At 39.9% G+C, this 20,445-nt stretch overlaps 2 protein-coding genes across 2 annotated transcripts; one reads left to right on the forward strand and one right to left on the reverse strand.

The window, feature by feature from the left end:
- The first annotated feature begins 671 nt into the window (after positions 1-671).
- Positions 672-8,511, forward strand: tfam (transcription factor A, mitochondrial). The gene is made up of 7 exons (XM_017484448.3): positions 672-1,000; positions 1,182-1,309; positions 3,932-4,002; positions 4,706-4,855; positions 7,310-7,405; positions 7,535-7,591; positions 7,715-8,511. Exons 1-7 carry the CDS (start codon positions 918-920, stop codon positions 7,979-7,981), a joined length of 852 nt encoding a protein of 283 aa, XP_017339937.1. The 5' UTR covers positions 672-917; the 3' UTR covers positions 7,982-8,511.
- zgc:171971 (RNA_pol_Rpc4 domain-containing protein) lies at positions 8,363-18,302 on the reverse strand. The gene is made up of 9 exons (XM_017482630.3): positions 18,204-18,302; positions 16,491-16,659; positions 15,726-15,772; positions 15,499-15,647; positions 15,287-15,411; positions 15,075-15,177; positions 12,141-12,406; positions 11,900-12,052; positions 8,363-10,241 (listed from the first exon to the last, which is right to left on the reverse strand). The coding sequence occupies exons 2-9, from the start codon at positions 16,656-16,658 to the stop codon at positions 10,098-10,100; spliced, it is 1,155 nt and encodes a 384-aa protein (XP_017338119.1). The 5' UTR covers position 16,659; positions 18,204-18,302; the 3' UTR covers positions 8,363-10,097.
- Positions 18,303-20,445: the final 2,143 nt, after the last annotated feature.

The raw sequence follows: 20,445 nt of genomic DNA on the forward strand, positions 1-20,445 counted from the left end.
GAGCCGCGCGCACGCACACGCACACACAGACGCACACACAGAGCAGTGTCTAGATAAATAATATTTAAATAATACACGGAAAAATGCATTAAAAATTTTTTTCACTTTTGACTTTGTTGTATGTTTTTTTTTATTAAATGTCAAAACGATTACATTCACAAAACCTAACCTCGGGACTGAATTAAATAAACATTACAGTGTTTACTTGTTCATTTATTTTATACAGTGCTTCATTCACACTTCATTTATTAACATGTAAACGGAACAAATGTATTTATTTATGTATTAATTAATTAATTATTAATTAATTGTTTGAATAAATATTATTAACAGCAATAAAAAAAATACAATACAGAGCACCTATAATCAACTATTATTGGTACATTATATTATCGTTTTACTATGGTGTAATACTATTGTATTTTGTCTTCTTTATTCTTTTTGCTAGCATCGTCAGTACGTATTGCAAATAATAATAATAATAATAATAATAATAAATAAAGATAAAACTCCGCACATTTTTTCAATCAAGTTGTTCTTTCATTTATAAAACAGTTCATTCGTTTTAAAATGCTCAAACATGCTATTCTTTCCAGTCAGATTGATTTTGTGCTCCGCGCAGCTAGAAAAAGCAGCGCGAATGTACCGCTGTGAATTTCAGAATACTGTGTTGGTATCCCACAATGCACCTGGGCTGCAGAAGGCGCGTTTCATGCTGCTGCAGAAGGGCAGCGGGGCTTCGTGTGGCTAGCAAAACAACTTAGCGAAGCTAAGCAACTTTATTATTTTGTCGGTTATTTTTTCACTCTGTAATTCACACATCAGCTCATAGTGTTGGAGTGAGTGAGTGAGTAAGTGAGAGAGAGAGAGAGAGAGAGAGAGAGAGAGAGAGAGAGAGTCTCAGACTCATTGGCAGTATGGCTCCCTTCAACTTGATGACAGTCGGTGCTAATCTTTTGGCCAGATCTTGGAGTCTGTTTTCGAGTGCAGTTACAGTAAGGTAAAGTGTGTGTGTGTGTGTGTGTGTGTGTGTGTGAGAGAGAGAGAGAGAGAGAGAGGAGACTCCTTCATGAGCAGTTAACTTGCATGTTGCAGGAGGAGATTTGTTTAATAGAAGAGAGTGTGTGTGTGTGTGTGTGTGTGTGTGTGTGTGTGTGTGTGTGTGGTGTCACGGTTTGCAGGTGCGCTTGTGTCGCTCCAACAGTAAAGAACTTCAGCACTACAGCTGGTGGTCCTCCGAAAAGGCCTCTGACTGCATATCTGCGCTATGTGAAGGAGCAGCAGCCCGTCGTGGTCAGACAGAATCCAGGTGAGATTAGTGTGTGGTATAAAGTATTAACCCTCCAACATCTCTTTTCAGGGGAAAGTAGTCAGTGCATGCTCAAAATGTCACTAGACGGCGCCTGGTGACGTCACGGGTTAATTTGCATGTTCATGAGTATTCAGATCATCATGAGCTTTTCTGCACTCATACACAAAAGGTGCAAACAGTCATTGATGCTCATCAAGGCAACACGATACATTAAGAGCCAGGGGGATGTAAACTTCTCAACAGGATGATCAGTGTAAATTGTTAGTATTTTGTCTTCTGGGAGACATGTAACTATTTTATTTAGTGTCTGAAGGGCAGTACTAAATGGACAGCACCAGTTCAAGTAGTTTTCTGTTATAGCACAAAAAAACAATGAAGGTTGCATCACAGATTTGGGGGAAAAAAGCAGCAGCAAAATCGAGCGTCGGCCGCAACAATCTAAAAAAATAAAAGATCAGTGAAATCCTGTACAGACGGGTTATTACTCTGCAACTGTGCATTTTAAGTTTATTGTGTAACAGTCTATTAGTTTAAACAGTGTAATAATAAGTGCGTTACATTTACGGCATTTGGCAGATGCTCTTATCCAGAATGACATTTATGTAATTTATACGTCTGAGCAGTTGAGGCTTAAGGATCCAACAGTGGCAGTTTGGCGGTTGCTAAATGACACTACAGAGGTTGTCGGAGACATTAAACGTCATCACGCCGAAAAGGAAAAAAACGTTACAGATAAACTGGTTCAGGAATGCTGTGCGCAATTCCCCCCAAAAAAACGTGGATGAAGATTCATCCACAGAGTGAATCCGTATTATGGAAAATGTTTTAAATAAAGTTTGGAGAAGCTCGGTGATGGTGACGCTGAAGTCGGGCGACCGTGGTGTAGTACGTTTATAGCGTACGGTTAGCTGTTTGTTTCTGGCGATTATATTTAGGCTTCAAACTTCATAAGTTGTGTTCATTTGTGAAAAGTATCTTGATGGACAAAACGTGTTCGTGTTGTAAACTTTTGTTGAGCACAGAGATTATGTCTTGCAATAATCCAAAAGCCTATGGGGAAATCCTACTGGGTTTTTGTCGAGGGAACCGGTGTGATGATAACTTCCGGGTTTCAGTACAAAATGACGTCGTCCCTGCACCTCTCTATTGGGTGATATGTCTGCGTCTCTCCTCCTGTAAACACCGTTATTGCCTTTTCTGCATTCGCCTGAACTGTTATATTTGATGCATATTTTCATTTGGTTGATGGCATTTTTATTTTTACTTATCCTATATTTTGGGTACAATTTTATTGATATTTTGCTTCTACGAGACGATGCATTTTAAGGTCCAGTCTAATTTGATGCAAAGATTTGAACATTAGCAGGAGTGTAGCACAACATGGAGGTGAAAGCAGCGGTCTGTTTATTTAAATGTGAAGGTGCAGTAAAAATATGTTGTCCCTAAAATCAATGAATAATCGTGATCTCAATATTGATCAAAAATAATCGTGATTATCATTTTGGCCATAATCGTGCAGCCCTGATGACGATGATGTATTGCAGTTTGACGTTGACTACGTTTACATGGACAGCAGTAATCTAATTATTGATGTTACTCTGAGTAAGACAATATTGTGATTAAGGTGTTTACATGAGTCGCTTTTAGAATACTCCTTTCATGTTCACGTTTTACATGTTATACAACATAGATCGATTAATGTCAACGTCATTACGTCATCGCGCCACGCCGTCCGATGTCCCTCCAGAATTTCACGTATCAACATACAGTTGGTCTTCGTTATCAGAGTATACTCTTAATTGGGTTAATATCGGACTATTGTTGTCCATGTAAACGTACTGTCTGATTTATAGACAAATGCTTTCATTTCAAAGCATTTATCTGCTGTATATGCATATCTGACTGTTAAGCAAAAAACAAAAACTTCCCACGTATGAAAGATTCATCAAGTTGAAAAACTTAAGGTCCGGTTACACAACTGTAGAGAAACAAAGCCTTTAAAGTGCACTATTATGGTTTTTCAAATATTACCTTTCCTGTAGTTTGTTATAGAGCTGTTTGGGAATATAAAAATGTCTGCAAAGTTTCAAAAATCTAAGCGCAGGACAAACGGAGTTATTGACTCCCAAAAGAAGGAATCGATTCTGAACAGCTGAATCGAGTCGTTAGTAATTCAAGACTTCACTTCCTGTATTAACCTACGTAGGTTTGTAACAGAAAATCCTGCGTCTGGTCTTCATCAGTTGTTCATTGACAGCGGTAGACAAATCACAACAGACTGGGACATCTGACCAATCAGAGCAGAGTATGCTCTCTGAAAGGGGTTTAGAATGAATCTTTTAGAACGAGTCGTTTGTGCCACTGGGGGGAAAAGGTAATGCTGCAGTTTAAATTATGAGCACGTTAAAGTGTTTTTTGACCTCAGATGCATGTAGATCTATTGTAGGAGGCCTTTAAAACAAAATTAGGCACATTTTAAAAACCATAATAGGTGCCCTTTAACACAAAAATCAAACCTTGTGTTTATCACTGTTCCATTTCCACCATGTTGAGAAGTGTATTTGCTGTAGCCTGCTCATTTGCTCGTGACTAAATAAAACCATCGTTTCCAACCTCCAGATATCAAAGTTGTGGACATTGTCCGAAAGATAGCACAGCAGTGGAGGACCCTTACACCAGAGGAAAAACAGGTAAGTCTGGGTGGTGGTTGGTTTTGTTTTGTTTTTTTGGACAAATGTAGTAACTGAAGAAATGATCTTGTGGTTTAAAATCTTGAAGAAATATCCTTTCTCCAGACTGAAATCAGAAATGTTTCCTCACACTGTGCACATGGTGATCTTTCTGTATTCAAACTGGTGCACATGGAAAATGAGTAAAAATAAAATAGAAAGCTGTTGAGACTTGTATCGTGGACGCGCCCCGTAATCTACGCCTAATAATAAACCGATAAACCAAAACAGGAGAGAACCAAACAAAGAAAAACATCTAATCGTCGATATGGTGAAGTTTTCTGTAAGGAAATGTTTAACATTTATAGAAGGAGTCTCCAGTGGCAGCACTTCAGGAACGAGGAGTTTGTGTGCTTGTGAGGGAACGACTGTTTATAGCTGCTATAATATAAGTGAAGGAAGTAACTTTAGTGGACATTCCACAACGTTAAACACAACGATATGGATAAAAAGTATGACGCGTTGTTTAATTAACAAATGACTGTAATAGTTATAATGTTTGTGGTATAAGTGAAATAAAACACTTCAGAGTGTGCTGTTTTAGGAAAATAATCAACGTTGGAACTGTAACCATCTCACCACCCTGTCACTATAACATTTTCTTCTTTATTCTGGAAAAAATTATGACTAATGTGTAGTCACTGTGATCGCTTTCCTCTTGTAGCCCTTTGAAGAAGCATCCCTAGCAGCTAGGGAGCAGTACAAAGTTGACAAGAAGGCATACCAGGATCAGCTCACGCCTGCCCAGTCTGCAGCGATCGCAGAGGAGAAAAGACAGAAGGCGGCGAAAAGAAGAGCAATCAGGAAGAAGAGGGTGAGTGAAGGCTCGTCAGTATCGCCTGTAGTGTAACTATTCATGATCTGGGAACGATTCTGTTTCCAAGCCGAATCTTCTGAAGAGCACGTCCTGCACGGACACGTCTAGAACAAACCGCAAAATGTCCTGAACATCATCGCCAAAAGCCGATGACCTAAAACATGCACTTAGAGACGTTGCGCAGCACTATTGATTTCCATATACACTCACCAACCACTTTATTAGGAACACCTGCACACCAGCTCGTTCATTCGGTTCTCCAATCAGCCAGTCACATGACGGCAGCGCAGTACATACAATCAAAACAAAAGAGTACGCGAAAGATCGGCTGACTGGAACAGAACCTGACGTGGTCGTTTGCTGTTGTAGGTTTATTGATTCTTTTCTGCTTACCACGGTTGTAAATGGTGGTTACTTTTAGTTAGCATAGGCTTCCTGTCAGCTCAAACCAGCTCTGTCCATTCTCCTCTGGCTTGTCTCATGAACGAGGCGTTTCTACCTGCAGAACTGCCGCTCACTGGATTTTTTTTTTTTTAGTTTGCTTGCTTTCCGCACCATTCTGTGTAACTCTCAGCAGACTGTTACGTGTGGAAATCCCATTCAATCAGCAGTTTCTGAAATACTTCAACCAACCCATATGGCACCAACAACCATGCCAGGGTTAGCATCACTGACATTACATCACCCCCAGCCCCCTTTCATGTTGGGTGTGAATTTTAACAGAAGCTCTGTTGCAATTTTAATGATTTTATGCTTTGTGCTGCTCCCGCATGATTGGCTGATTGGAGTACTGCATAAATGTTCTGCATAGAACATTTAGGAGCACTCCCTTTAAGAGTGTGCTCCTAATCTCAGCTCGTTACCTGTATAAAAGACACCTGGGAGCCAGAAATCTTTCTGATTGAGAGGGGTCAAATACTTATTTCCTCATTAAAATGCAAATCAGTTTATAACATTTTTGACATGCGTTTTCTGGATTTTCTTGTTGTTATTCTCTCTCTCACTGTTCAAATAAATCTACCATTAAAATTATAGACTGATCATTTCTTTGTCAGTGGGCAAACGTACAAAATCAGCAGGGGATCAAATACTTTTTTCCCCTCACTGTACTTCAAAAGAGCAGTCTTCATTTTCTCCCAGTAAAACAGCAGATGTGGCAGTGAATCTGATTTGACTGACAGTTGCGCAGGTGTTGAAGTCTCTGATATTAACTGACCCACTGGAAGCTCACATCTGTAGCCTAATTTTGTGGCCAGTGCTGTTGTCTCTGCTGTTTTCCCACTTTAAAGCTGCCAAGGTGAATGGGGAGTGTTTTGAGTTCGATATTGTGAATTAAATTTGATCGATGTACACTCACGGAGCATTTTATTAGCATCACCTGTACACCTACTTAATCATGCAATTATCAAATCAGCCAATCGTGTGGCAGCAGTGCAGTACAGGAAATCAGGCAGATACGGGTAATGTTCAGATCAACCATCAGAATGGGGAAAATATGATCTCTGATTTTGACTGTGGTGTGATTGTCATTGCCAGATGTTTGAGTATTTCTATAACTGTTGATTGGTGCAATTAAGAAAAAAAACATCCAGTGAGCAGCAGTTCTACGGCTTGTTGATGAGAGAGGTCAATGGAGAACGGCCAGACTGGCTCAAGCTGACCAAAAAGGTACAAGAATGATTTCTTGGCACACTTTGGGCCTGTTATTACCATCGCTTGAAAGCCACAACCTATTTGAGTAACATTGTTGATCATGTGCATCCCTTCATGGCCACAATTACCACATCTTCTAATGGCTACTTCCAGCATGATGATGCACCATGTCACAGAGCAAAAAATCCATCTCAAACTGGTTTCATCAACATGACAAGGAGTTCAGTGTTCTTCAGTGGCCTTCCCAGTCACCGGATCTGAATCCATCAGAACACCTTGTGGGAGGGATGTGGTAGAACGGGAGAATCGCAGCATGAAAGTGCACCTGGAAAATCTGCAAGAATTGATTGCAATCACATCACCATGGACCAGAATCTCAAAAGAATGTTTCCAACATCTTGTGGAATCCACGCCATGAATAATTGAGGCTGTTTTGAGAGCAAAGGGAGGTCCTACCCAGTATTAGTACAGTGTTCCTAATAAAGTTTTCATTGAGTGTATATACTGTAAAATCGTTTTTAGACTTTTACAAGGAGAGAAAAAAAAAAAAAAAAAAAAAAAAAAACTGTCCCTGTATTTGAGCAGCAGTGCAACAGCAAAAAATGTCGGCCATGTGGAAGCATTTTATGGTCTAATACAATGGACACGTCATTTATAAAATCATTATCAAAAATGTCCAGTATTACTAGTTTATTTGTTTTTTTATTTTCCTGCTTGTTTTTTTTTTTTCTGGACAGTCTGTATTGTACACATAGCATTTATAAAATTGTTTATCAAGTTGTTTTGTTGCAAGTGTAGGAACTGAACAGTCTCGGCAAGCCCAAACGCCCCAGGACCGGCTTCAACATTTTCATGGCGGAGCACTTTGAAGAAGCAAAAGGAAGCACTATGCCGGTAAAGCTCCGTCTTTGGACGTACTATTTATCGGTATAATTCTTACAAGGGCGATTGTGGCTTTTCCGTACCATGAACATGTTAAATATATATGGGATTGTAACATTTTAAAGCTATTTCCTCTTTCAGGGCAAAATGAAATCACTGTTCGATGACTGGAACAGACTGTCCTTGTCCCAGAAACAAGCAAGTCCCATTTATTTATTTATTTAATGCGATTATTTCATTTGAGATTTTCTCAAGTTGATGTACATCTAACTGCCTGTCTTTTTTTTTTTTCTTCCTCTCTCTCCATGCTTTTGTGTTTAGATATATATGCAGTTAGCGGAAGATGACAAAGTTCGGTATAAAAATGAGATGAAGGCATGGGAGGAGCACATGACTGAACTCGGGAGGGAGGATCTCGTTCGACGGAAAGAGTCGAAGCGTAAGAAGGCGGCGGCGGCGGCTAAAGGTGGCAAAAAGAAATCTAGAGTGAAAGTGTTGAAGGCCAAAGCGCCTGCCAAGAAAACCGCGGGGAAAAAGGCTGCTGCTGCTGCTGAAACAAAAAGTACAACGAGTAGCACTAAGAAGTGAGCGAGTGCTATGTGTAGTGGGAAGGTATGCATTAAGACAGTGTACACCGTCCTTAATAAAACCGCTTTGGAAGGGCATACATTTCCCTGATTAATGCTGTTTGTTCATGGTGTAAACAGCAGTATTTGTGACACATACTGTGACGAATCCGTTAAAGGCCAGTTTGGGCTGGCAAGACTTTGCTTAAACAGCCGTTACACATCAGGTGCATGTGTAGGCAAGACTGAGTTTATATGACTACTGCGTTTGCTTTTGTTTTGTTATTATGAAGTTAACAATAATCAAAATCACTGCAATACTTAACTTTCTCTTCTTTTTTTTTTTTGCTTTGTAGAACACACCCACTTGTGTATCACGCTTAAAAATCCCAGCAGCCGTATATGTTTTGTATCGTATCTTTTACTTAATAAATATCTACATTTTATATAAAAGAAACAAGCAACATGAAGTATCTATACAATGTAACAAATTCAAACAACAGGAAGCACACACAGTATTACACTATTAAAATAGAAACTGATCATGATCAAGTGGGAATGTAATTGGAGTGTATTTTATACAGAATGTGTGGTTGTATATCTGGAACAACTATACTGGGGGCACAGGACAAACAAACAAAAATATTCCTTGCACTGTCTAGTGGGACGGGTGAACTTGCATTTTTATATAGCGAAACGCCAGGACGGGTGTTTGAAAGGGTGCATCATGTTTTGAATGATGGGTAAAATAATCCACACTGGGGTGGTGTGACCGGCTGACAGGGAGCAGAGTTACTGTCACCATCCTGATGTGTATTATCGTCCTATAACTGCATGCACAAATTGTGTTCTCCCTCTTATACCACCATGTATTATTCCTTACTTTAATGCAGATAAGACCACTGAATTAGGCTTTATACTGCATGATAAAGCTAGCAAAGGGAACAATCATTGTCAGTGCACACAAACAAATATCTGTGTGCTCTGGGTATTTTTGCAATGCACCACAACTCGGGCATCAGGCATGTTGGTTTCTCCTCATTATTCACCATCATGTTTGTAAATCCGTATTCAATAAATATCTCGGTGTCTTTGACGTCTTTTGTTCCCGATGAGTCAGAGGAACGCCATGTTGGCGAGGAACTAGTGGAAGTGGATGGACTGAGAAATTGACTTTTTAAAAAAAAAAAAAAAAAAACACTAGTACAGTGTCAGTATAGCTATAACTACGTAAAATAGTGCACACACACTTCATTCAAACGTGGCTTGTTAGAATGAGGAACGTTACAAAATAGTAGCATACAAAATCCATTTTCATAGTTAATATCCATTATATTAATTTAAAACAAATGAGTGTTAGTTTTTCCTCACAACCCCCTAGTTTGGGAAGCCCTGGTTTATGTCATCCTTCCCCTACTATAAAAGGACTGTAAAGTAATGAGTCAAGACCTTGATGCTCACCTACAAGACCTCGTCTGGAACAGCCCCTTTACATTAACTGTCCCTCAGTGGTGGAATAAACTTCCAACCTCAATCTGCACTGCAGAATCTGTCACTATCTTCAAAAGAACAGCTAAAGACCCACATCACCTAACTAACCCCTAAAACGCCAACCACACATTATCCTAAAAAAAAAAATCCTACTCTGCACACTTTGCTTCTCTAGAACTCAATTAATGGATCTTGTATGATAGCACTACTTGTATCGTTCTCCGCTTGATATATCGCTTTACTTGTATTTCCTCATCTGTAAGTCGCTTTGGACTTTCATTTTTTTATTGTCTGCTAAATGAATAAATGTAAATGAGTCCATCATATTCTGTGAAAATGAATTGTTCTCCTTTTTCTTCAAGGAGACTCCAGAAAGCAATCGTTTTCTACAGCCGAGCTGAAATGTAAAAGTTTTGAGTTTAAAACATCCGACTTTCGGTCGCTTCTGTGACGAGTCTGATGGCTGTTGTGTTCTTAACACAGGTACAGCCTACATATGTCATATAGCCGTGTAGAGTATCAAGCCCTGGCCACACGTCCTCCGATAACAGGTTATATAACTGCAAATCAGTGACAATTTTTACAAACGTCCTCTGGTAACCTTACTTTACAGGCTGTCTGGAAAGCTTATCCTCTCTGAATAGTCTTTAAGAGTGGCTGGATGTGTGACGGAGTCTTGACCCTTTTAGAAGATCCTCGAAGTCAGGTGAACACACCAGCTTGTGTTTGACATCCCCAAGCACTGTCATGTCACCGGTCAGACCCTCTGTGAGCCGCACACACACGAGTTGCTGTGAAAGCACACACAGAAACGCTTGTTCATAATATTGTATGTGTCCTCCTTAAACTGTTCCAGAATACACACCTTGATGCTCCATTCACAATATTTATGCTACAGCTACACCACTTACACCACCACACAAGCTAATTAACAAGTCTGAACTAGATGGAATGGAGATAGAGGAAGGATCACACCAAAATGCGAAGGCCAGTGGTCTCCAGCACCAGGATTGAGAAACACTCCTAGATGTACAGTGAATCTAAAAAGTCTACACCCCCACCCCCTTTTTAAAATGGCAGGTTTTTGTGATATTAAAAAAATAAACCATGTCAGAGCTTTTTCTCATTGTAAAATAAAAAATGTACAATAAGTGCACACCCTTTTATAAGTGGGAATGTGGCAGTGATCAGAATCAACCAATAACATTCAAACTCATGTTAACTACTAATTAGTATACACCTGCCATCAGTTAAAGTCACATCCAACTAGAAACGCCCTGGGCCAGAAAGAGCTTACAAAACAGGTACGGGATCTCATTGTTGAAAAATATCAATCAGGAGAGGGTTAGAAAATTTTTTTCCAAGGAACACTAAAGACATTAATCAACAAGTGGAGAAAATATGTCACGACAGTGACACTACTGAGAACAGGACGTTCCTCGAAAATTGATGAGAAGATCTGGAGAAAAATGGTCAGGGAGGCTGCCAAGTACTAGTTTCTCCCTACAAGTGACATCAATCTCCCGAATTCTTCATATCCCTGGGCTATAGGGTAGGGTGGCAAAATGGAAGACTTTTATAATCAAAAAAAAAAAAAATTTCATCCAACCTCCCAAAACCATGTGGAGTAATGTGTTATGGTCTGATGAGACTCAAGTTGAACTTATTGGCCGTAATACCAAAAGATAAGTTTAGCACAAAAAAAACAGCACATCACCAAAAGAACACCATCCCCATGGGGAAGCACGGTGGTGGCAGCATCATACGTTGGGGCTGTTTTTCTTCAGCTGGAACCGGAACTTTAATCAGGGTGGAGAGAATAATGTTTAGCTCCAAATACCAGTCAATTTTGGTGCAAAACCTGAAGGCTTCTGCTAAAACACTTAAGAAGTAGAGCAATTTCACCTTTCAGCATGACAACGACCTGAAGCACTCCTCCAGCTCAACAAAGGAATGGCTTCACTAAAACAAGATCAAGGTTTTGGAATGGCCCAGCCAGAGTCCAGACCTAAATCCAATCAAAAAGGAGATGCCCAGCCAATCTGACACAGTTTGAATGCATTTGCAAAACCAAGACGTGCCAAGCTGATTGACTCTTACCCAAAAAGACTGAATGCTGTGATAAAATCTAAAGGCACTTCAACTAAGTATAAGTTTATCGGTGTGCACACTTATGCAACCAGGATATTATACATTCTTTTCACTCTTTCCCCCTAAAATGATTCTTATTGTTTTAATGTCTTAATTCACAGGTTAAAAATTCCCAATAAAGTTTCATTATTTTATAACTTGGTTTCATTATTTTACGTCAGAAAAACCTGACATTTTAACCGGGGTGGGGGGTTGGGGGGGTTGACTTTTTAGACCTACTGTATAAACAGAAATGTAAGCATGGCTACTGAACTATTTGCCAGCCATGTTTCACCTGTGCAGCAGTGTGTAATCTCACCTGCAGAAAAGAGAAAGCTGCACCTTCCGACACGTCCAGTGTAATGTCCCCTATGACTAGCTGCACTTTGCCAGATTTCCTAATTTGCACTTTTCCTACGAATCCTTCTGTGAAGTCCGAGAGCACAGGTGCAGCCTCTTTCTCCCCTGGATCCTAAAGAACGACAAACAACGTTCAAGTATTAAAAATATTTTGGAGCAAACTGCAGCTGGAGAGAACGAAACCTGAATGTTCGACATACTTGTGCTTTGAAATATGAGGCACGCTTGTCTTCTGCATCACATTTTTTCACAGACTTTTCACTTGTTAGAGCTTTTATGGGGACAGGAATGGTGTCGGGAAGCTGGATGAATAAAAGCTCTTCCTTCTCTGAAACGCTCATCTGCTGGAAAAGATCTCCGACACTAGGAGGCTGAGGACCTGCAGAAGCTCCACTCGTTTGTGTTGGAATCCTCTCGTGCGTTTTTACTGACTTCGAACAAGTGTGATCAGACAGCGCTTCTTTTACTGTGAAAACAATGTTATATATGATAAAGGATGGTCATTCATCTGTATTCAGTCATTTTATTACATTCTAATATAATTACACTGGCAATCATAGTTCAGATGAGTATTTTCTTGTGCGAAAAAACTTAACAAACTGGACCATTAATCCAACTCGTCATAGAGGTTTCTTCAAATGTACTTTTTAACCCCTTAAACTACCAGACCCAAATGGCAGGTCCTGGTTTAAAACATGCCTCACTCTCTAAATTAAAACGTAGTTAAACACTACAAAAAGATTTCCACATGAGCTCTATTTGTACACGTTTATATTTTGTACATGTTTTGAAAAGACTGGCACTCCGGTGCAAGTAGGCCTGTCACGATAATCACTTTATGAACTTATCATACGATATATGTACATGGATTTGGACATATGGACTCGATCCTTTTTGCTGACCTCGATATCGCCCGTTGTGCTCACGTGCATGTTTGTTTACATACGAATGAACGTCACCAACATTTTAGCCATTCGCGCCGCTTCTGTCCACTCGTCTGCTCTAGGGCTGTCGAATAAACATTCGAACATTCGTAGAATTTAAGATCAAAATTAACATTGGTGCTAGGGCTTCTTACACAACTTAAATTTGAATGCACAGTGTTCAGCACAGATTTTAATTCAAACCTATTGTTGAAAAAAAAAATGACACACAAAGTATTAACAATCTACTAACAATGTTTTCTGAAGGAAAATCAATAATGTCGGGGATGGAGCCGCTCAAGCTGCGTGAGCTGAAGCTGAACAGTGAATGAACAGCGGTAAACTGAAGCGCTTTACTAGAGAGTTAATTAACTCACCTAAACACTTCCTATACACATATGAGATGAATCAGACATTTACACACCATAAACGTAATATTACAACTCGCTTCTGCACAAAACGACGCAAATGCACAAGTGAACTTGAACACAAGTAAAGCTCTAGGTGGAATGGTGTCACGTTGTGAATACGCGCTTTCCATAACAATGCACTGAAATACAGACGGTGAATAACTAATGCATAAAGAATTCACAATATTGTATTACAGTCCATTTTATTTATTATTTTGGTTGTGTGGTTTTATTTTATTTATGTTTCATTTATTTAGGATTTCTTTTTGGGGCACATGGTGGCTTAGTGTTTAGCACGTTCGCCTCACACCTCCAGGGTCGGGGGTTCAATTCCCACCGTGGCCCTGTGTGTGCGGAGTTTGCGCGTTCTCCCCGTGCTGCGGGGTTTCCTCCGGGTGCTCCGGTTTCCTCCCCCAGTCCAAAGACATGCATGGTAGACTGACTGGCGTGTCTAAAGTGTCCGTAATGTATGAATGGGTGTGTGAGTGTGTATGTGATTGTGTGCCCTGCGATGGGCTGGCACCCTGTCCAGGGTGTACCCCGCCTCGTGCCCGATGCTCCCTGGGATAGGCTCCAGGTTTCCCCGTGACCCTGAAGGAAGGATAAGCGGTATGGATGGAGGATTTCTTTTTTGATATTCCAAGTCCAATGTCTGAAAATTCTTAAGAATTAAAAGTGCGTCACTCTTTGAAACGATGTACTTGTGTTATTATGCTATTTTTGTCATCATTATAACAGTAGCATCAAATGGTCTTAAAATGACAATACTATAGTTTATCGCAGTTATTTCTGGGGCAATATATCGTCCAACACAAGCAGTGATCGTGACAGGCCTAGGTGCAAGTGGCAAAAAGTAAGGTCTATTTGTGGTTCGTATACGCCTTCCATATCCAGCTACACCAGGTACTGAAGTCAAACCGCTTATGAACATTGTGATGTTCATGTATTCAGGCTACACGTAAAGAACAAGTGTAAATTCCTGCACTAAAATTGTGTATATAAAATTATTTCTGTGGTTAGGGGTAGAGAAGCAGTTCTTTATTCTGACACAAATATAGAATTACCTCTTATCACCTACTGTAAAAAAAAAAATTTTTTTTTAAATAAATCAGGGATACTGCAAGTAGTAACCATATACTTTAAAGGAGCTCTTTGGTTACTGAAGTACTGTCCCCTCTGAAACTACTGGAATGGCAAGACCAATTCATTTATGCTATACACCAAAGACATTTGGGTTTGAGATGAAAAGATGTATATAAGACAAGAGTTTAGGATTTCAGCTTTTATTTCCTGATATTTAGCTTCAAAATGGCTTGTTTTTGTCCCATAGAGAGCTCTATGATCTTTATGTTGGCTTATCCTTTTTTAACAACAAATGCAGTCTTCACAGATGAAACTGAAGGCGTTGATGTTCAGAGCTATTTAATGTTTAAACAGTCAGTCTAACAGGACACACCTGGGTAACAAGAAACACCTGTCAGTCGCATGTTCCACTATTTTTTCTTGCCTACAAATTGGGTGGTCTGATACAAAATGTGCTCTGTTCTATGTCATTTAACACATTTACATATAAATACCAGGAAATAAAAGCTGAAATTCTAAACTCTCTCCTCATATTCATCTTTTGATCTCAAACCCAAATGAATCGGCCTTGCTGTTCCAAAGGTTTCGGAGGGGACTGTATAAAAACAGTGTCATTTGCATGTGTTTCGTTTCTTCCTGAGTAAAAAAAAAAAAAAAAAAAAAAGTCTTTTTCTTCTCCTACATCGAATACTGTTCTGATAAAGGCTTTTGAACCTACAAGATGTTGACGTGTCTGTTGCCAAGTAGTCGAATGATTGATGCAGTGGAAGTCTTATTGGTGTCTGTTTGGGGTCGTTTTTCAGGCCAGGATCATCTATGAACTACAAAGCAAAAATACACGACTTGGGTAGAGAGGAATAAAAAATGTTAACAATAAAACATTTTAAAACAAGATTTTCAGGGAGTTAAGCAAAAATGACTACAACTTACATCATCTCGCTGAAGCTTTTCTAAAATTCCATCGTCATTCTCCTCAGGAACGTTCCTCTCCTTTTTAACACTCCTAGTAAGAATTGAAGGATCATAGTCGCTTAGATTTGTGGTTCCCCAATTTCCTGCAAAATAAAAGTGCCGCTGCTGCTTTCACTGTGTTCTATTACTATTACTGCACTCTTGGTTGATTTTGGTGTGAAATCATTTACCTGTTTTCCTGAAGGTGTCTGCAGGACCCTGTTCAAAAATGGAGTGTGACTGAATAGTCTGGGGTCTCTCTCTCCGCCTGCGCTCTCTCTGCCTGTCCTCCCTTTCTCTTCTCTCCTTCTTCGGCGCAGTACGAGGCTCCTCCTTTAACCTGCGTGAAAGAAAAGGGTTCAGTCGGCTGAACGCTGAATTAAACGTGGCTGACAATTATTTTCACACTGACACTTACTCGTCTTTGCTTTTACGGATGGAGTGGACGTTTGGTACAAATGTTTTCTGCAGGAACAAGAACATCATTCAAGTCAGTATTTTAAATTGGTGTTTACTTTATACAAGTACGTGCTGGTTTCCTTGCTGCATCAGAACAAGTTTCCATAAGGTTTTGTGTTCAAATCCTGCTTTTGGTCTATGCAGTGTTAGCCTTTTGAGCAAGGCGCATAAACCTCACTTATGCTTGGATTTTTATCACTTTGAATAAAAGCATTTGAGAAACTAAAATATTTTCATTTGAAAAAATGCCCACGTGCAAGATTACTTAAATTTCACTGACACCATGAAACAACAGCAAGAAGGTCTGTGCTTGGAACCCAGCTATTAAAGTCCCCATGAAGTGCCTCGAAACGCGCGACGTTATTCGATAAATCAGGGTGGGACATATCGAGTGGCTCCGCCCACTTTTAAAATAGCCAATAGCGTTTATCTAACCTCACAGCCCCGAGTTAAGCCGTACTTGACAGTTACCACCATGGATTTTTATTTTGTCGGGGGCGGGACACTTCAGATTCTAGAGCGCATTTGATTGGACAGAAAATCTGATGCAAAGCTGAAGTGCAGAATGATGTCATCAAAATTGCTGATCTGTATTAGTGGTAGAGACAGACTGTAAATTCTGAATGCATATATCTTCTAAATGCGAATTTTGTCATTAACATTAGCGACAGTATATTTCACATAACGTAACGTTATTGTATATGAATGAGTGAGTGTGCGTGACCTTTTTATATCCCCCGAGTGTCAGGTCTCTGGAGCGCAGGGATGTGAGTCTGCCCGGAGGTGGAGGATTCAGTAACGAGCGTCCTGCCAGTCCTCTTCCCAAAGAGAAAGACGGACGCAGACTCCCAGATGAACTGGCCACAGGTTCTCGGTCACCACCTTCTGCCATTCTGTAAAATGTCAAATAGTACATCAAATAGTCATGTTCTAACTAGAGTACTTAGCTACTACATAGTATGCTGGAGATAATTACAAGATAATAATAATAATAATAATAATAATAAGAAGAAGAAGAAGAAGAAGAAGAGTTTCCACTCAACACCAAAATGGATATCGACAGATGGCTAAACTAGTCTGTTTAGAGGATATTACTAGAAAATGGTAAAGGGGCGTGCTATATTTAGTACTATATTATACTATAAATACTATAAAGCATTATATTCTGCTTAGTTCATCAATCGGCACGATCCATGCTTTTACAGAAAATAGGCTGGCATAAAAAATTTTTAAAAAACTTATAGCTATGGTTTATTTTATTTTTTTTTCTTTGCATTTTCTTATTTTGGTGAGGCGGTACAAGAGATCATTGGTGCCTCTGCTGAGTCAAAGTATCTCACAGTTTGCTCACTTTGCTGATCTGCTGTACGTTGCACACCCACACGTGACAACAACAACGGTACCCGTCTTAGCTTCATATACGATATGGGCAAAAGTTAGTGGACACCTGACCATCACACCCATATGTAAGCCTACACCAAACTGTTGCCACAAAGTGGTACAGGATGTCTTTGTATGCTGTAACGTTAGTTTCCCTTCACTGGAACCAAGAGACTCGAACCTGTTTCAGCACGATAATGCTCGTGTGCACCAAGTCAGATCCATGAAGATATGGTTTGCCAAGGTTGGACTGGAAGAGCATGAGTGTTCTGCACAGAGCCCTGACCTCAATCCCACGGAACACCTTTCGGACGGACTGGAACATCAGTGTCTGACCTCACTAATACTCTTGTGGCTGAATGAGCACAAATCCACACAACCATGCTAGGAAAAAAATCTAGATCTGGAATGAGATGTTCAGCATGCACATATGGGAGTGATGGTCAGGTGTCCAAAAACTTTTGGACATGGTGTGTATCTGTATGAGAGTAAAAACCACCTACTCCTGCAACTATTTTGTTGAGACCTACAGGATCCCAGTCCTGGTGGGATTTTCATGGCATGTAGCAGTACTGTGGGACTGTTTCTGGAGACTTTAGGGTGAACTACAGCGTGTTTGGTCTTATAAACGGTTTTTATGTGGAATAAAATAATAAAATAAAATAATAAATAACAACAGTAACACCAACTAATATCAAATGCACACACTGGAAGTACCCAAGCTGGAGTTCCAATCTATCGTTACCGCGCCAGTGCTGGGAGTGGGCGTTACTTTCCAGGCTCAATCCCAAATGCGTCTACAGTCCCTCTATAAGTCCACTACATACACAATGACTTCTTCGCTCCATCTAGTGCACTACAGCTCCAAAGGGGAGCCGTTTGGGATTTGGAACTATGCGCGCGAGCCTTCATGTTAGCCAAAGGCTATACGCGCCTGCGTAAGAAAAACAACTGTGCTTGGTTTCTCGTGCACGACAAATAAACACAAAAATTAACACCCACAATATAAAATACGCGTTATTAATACACAATATAACAGTAACAGTGCAAGACTTACGTGTTGGTTGCTATGTTTATATCATCTTTCTTACAGTTGAGCTTTCACAGCTTCCTAGTATGTGCATCTTTGTAAAGCTTCGATCATGTGACCACGCTTTGAGCGTTCCTATTGGCTAGTTTGTAACCACATGGGAATAAATACATGGCGTCTACGGGTTTAGTCTTTAGAGCTTGTGTTGTGATGGTGAATAGTAGTTGTATTCAGGCGACGTTCACGAATTATACAAATCCACTCTTTTTAGGTCGTTTATAAGATGTTTGTGTATACATAATCGATTTGTATGCTTTACATAGGTCATACCTGAGCATTTTACTTAGCTGTTCTCCTCACCTACTATCCATACAGGCTACTTTGCATTGACTAATATGAATGTTACTAGACAAACCTTCAAGGCCATCCATCTTCTACCGCTTACTCCTTCTCAGGGTCACGGGGAAACCTGGAGCCCATCCCAGGGAGCATCGGGCACAAGGCGGGGTACACCCTGGACAGAGTGCCAGTCCATCGCAGGGCACACTCACATACACACTCACACACCCATTCATACATTACGGACACTTTGGACACGCCAATCAGCCTACCATGCATGTGTTTAGACTGGGGGAGGAAACTGGAGCACCCGGAGGAAACCCCCGCAGCACGGGGAGAACATGCAAACTCCGCACACACATGGCCCCGGCGGGACTTGAACCCCGGACCTTCAAGGCCATTTCATAAAATTACATCAGTAATTTTAGTAATCAGAACTGCATAAATGCGTGAGACTTAATTCAATGAAGCATAATTAAACAAAGTTTTAGGACAAATTCCTTCTGGAAAACCCCCCAACAGAAACCCTCATATAATTTGTTCATAGGTTTAATGGTTATCATGGGAATTGTGTTGGTTTTAATGGAAACTGTAATGGTCCCTATGGGTCTCTCATTTGTTGCCTTCCTTCTATTGGTGGCATGTTATGTCTAGTGGCATTAATTACTAATAATTGTAATGCTAATGGTTTTAGTGGTTAGCTCATGGTTTGTAATGGTATTTGTAGTTGAAACCATTAGAATTTCTGTGATGCGTTTATTGTTTGTTTGTTTTTTTTTCATCAGGGATGCACTGAGTTTAAGAAAATTTAAACCATTCAAAAATCTTAACAATATCACATTTTCTACATGGTTTCTTCACTGGCAGTGGGCCTCATTTATCAAACTGGATACGAACAAATGTATTTGTAAATCGTTCAGAGGAGCATCTACAGAAGAAATGTTGTGTTCATGAACAACCTGTTTGGAATAACCTTCATGTAGCAAGAGAGCTCTGAGTTTGTGTAAATTTGCATATAAAGAGAAAGTAATGTAAATCTCAAGTGATCAAATATACTGCATCGATCAACTGATCTATATAGTGTTTGTAAACAAATATCGATTCACAAATCTGGTTGAAAAAAGTCCTGAGTAGCCTAGCAACCTGACGCTACTTGGTTGTAATTGACTGAAGAATTGCTCAAGAATTTTATTTTAGGAGTCAGATTTGTTAGCTAAAATGTTAGCACCTATTTTTATGATTAACACTAAAAGACAGGGAGTGGTTTTGGCCAAATGAACACTTTTTATGGTGTAACTCTAGAAGATCGTTAGGGCTTGGCGTTCTGTCAGTTGCTAAAATGATGCTGTCGGTGGCCTGGCATGCAATGACCGGACAAATACATATCTCATAGAAACTCAGAGCGTTTACAGAGAGAAATCGAAGCCATACAAGTCCCATGATGCTTACAAATTTGTTGTTTGTTCAAGAATGTTTTACAATTACAACATTGAGGATATTGTGACATAGAAAGCCGAGGTGCTGCCTAGGCAGCTGCCATAAACTGATTTGTTACCTAAAAAAAAAAAAAAAAAAAAAAAAGATCTTTTAGCTAAACAAAGTTAACTGGCTAAATGTGTCCATTATCGGCAACTCTCCAGTAAGAATGTGAACTAACAAGCTAGAGAGTAGATGTAGGCAAGCTATGTAGTTTTGTTAAAGCAGTAGAAATTATGCATGGTAACTAACTAACAAGCTAAGTCTGTTCAATTCTTGTTAGCAAGCCTACATCACTGATATGAATGTTAGCTACAGAGCTGAGATGACTGTCAAGACGGAGCTCCTCGGACCAGTTTTCCCTCCTAATTGGCTATGACCACCACCGTCTTCTGCTGCTTTGGAAAGGTGTTCGATTTAATAGTATCGGCCATCACCTTGTCAAAGTCGCTCA

This window comes from Ictalurus punctatus, chromosome 13, assembly GCF_001660625.3.
Source record: "Ictalurus punctatus breed USDA103 chromosome 13, Coco_2.0, whole genome shotgun sequence".
Classification (NCBI taxonomy): Eukaryota; Metazoa; Chordata; class Actinopteri; order Siluriformes; family Ictaluridae; genus Ictalurus; species Ictalurus punctatus.

Bases quoted from the DNA above. Each gene is read 5' to 3' on its own strand.
- tfam (XM_017484448.3), top strand. From the start codon at position 918: ATGGCTCCCTTCAACTTGATGACAGTCGGTGCTAATCTTTTGGCCAGA. The intron at 1,001-1,181 runs GTAAAGTGTGTG...CACGGTTTGCAG, and splicing joins TCGAGTGCAGTTACAGTAAG to GTGCGCTTGTGTCGCTCCAA. The intron at 7,592-7,714 runs GCAAGTCCCATT...TTTTGTGTTTAG, and splicing joins TGTCCTTGTCCCAGAAACAA to ATATATATGCAGTTAGCGGA.
- zgc:171971 (XM_017482630.3), bottom strand. From the start codon at position 16,658: ATGGCAGAAGGTGGTGACCGAGAACCTGTGGCCAGTTCATCTGGGAGT. The intron at 15,648-15,725 runs GTAAGTGTCAGT...TCTTTCACGCAG, and splicing joins ATCCGTAAAAGCAAAGACGA to GTTAAAGGAGGAGCCTCGTA. The intron at 15,178-15,286 runs GTAAGTTGTAGT...TTTGCTTTGTAG, and splicing joins AAAAGCTTCAGCGAGATGAT to TTCATAGATGATCCTGGCCT.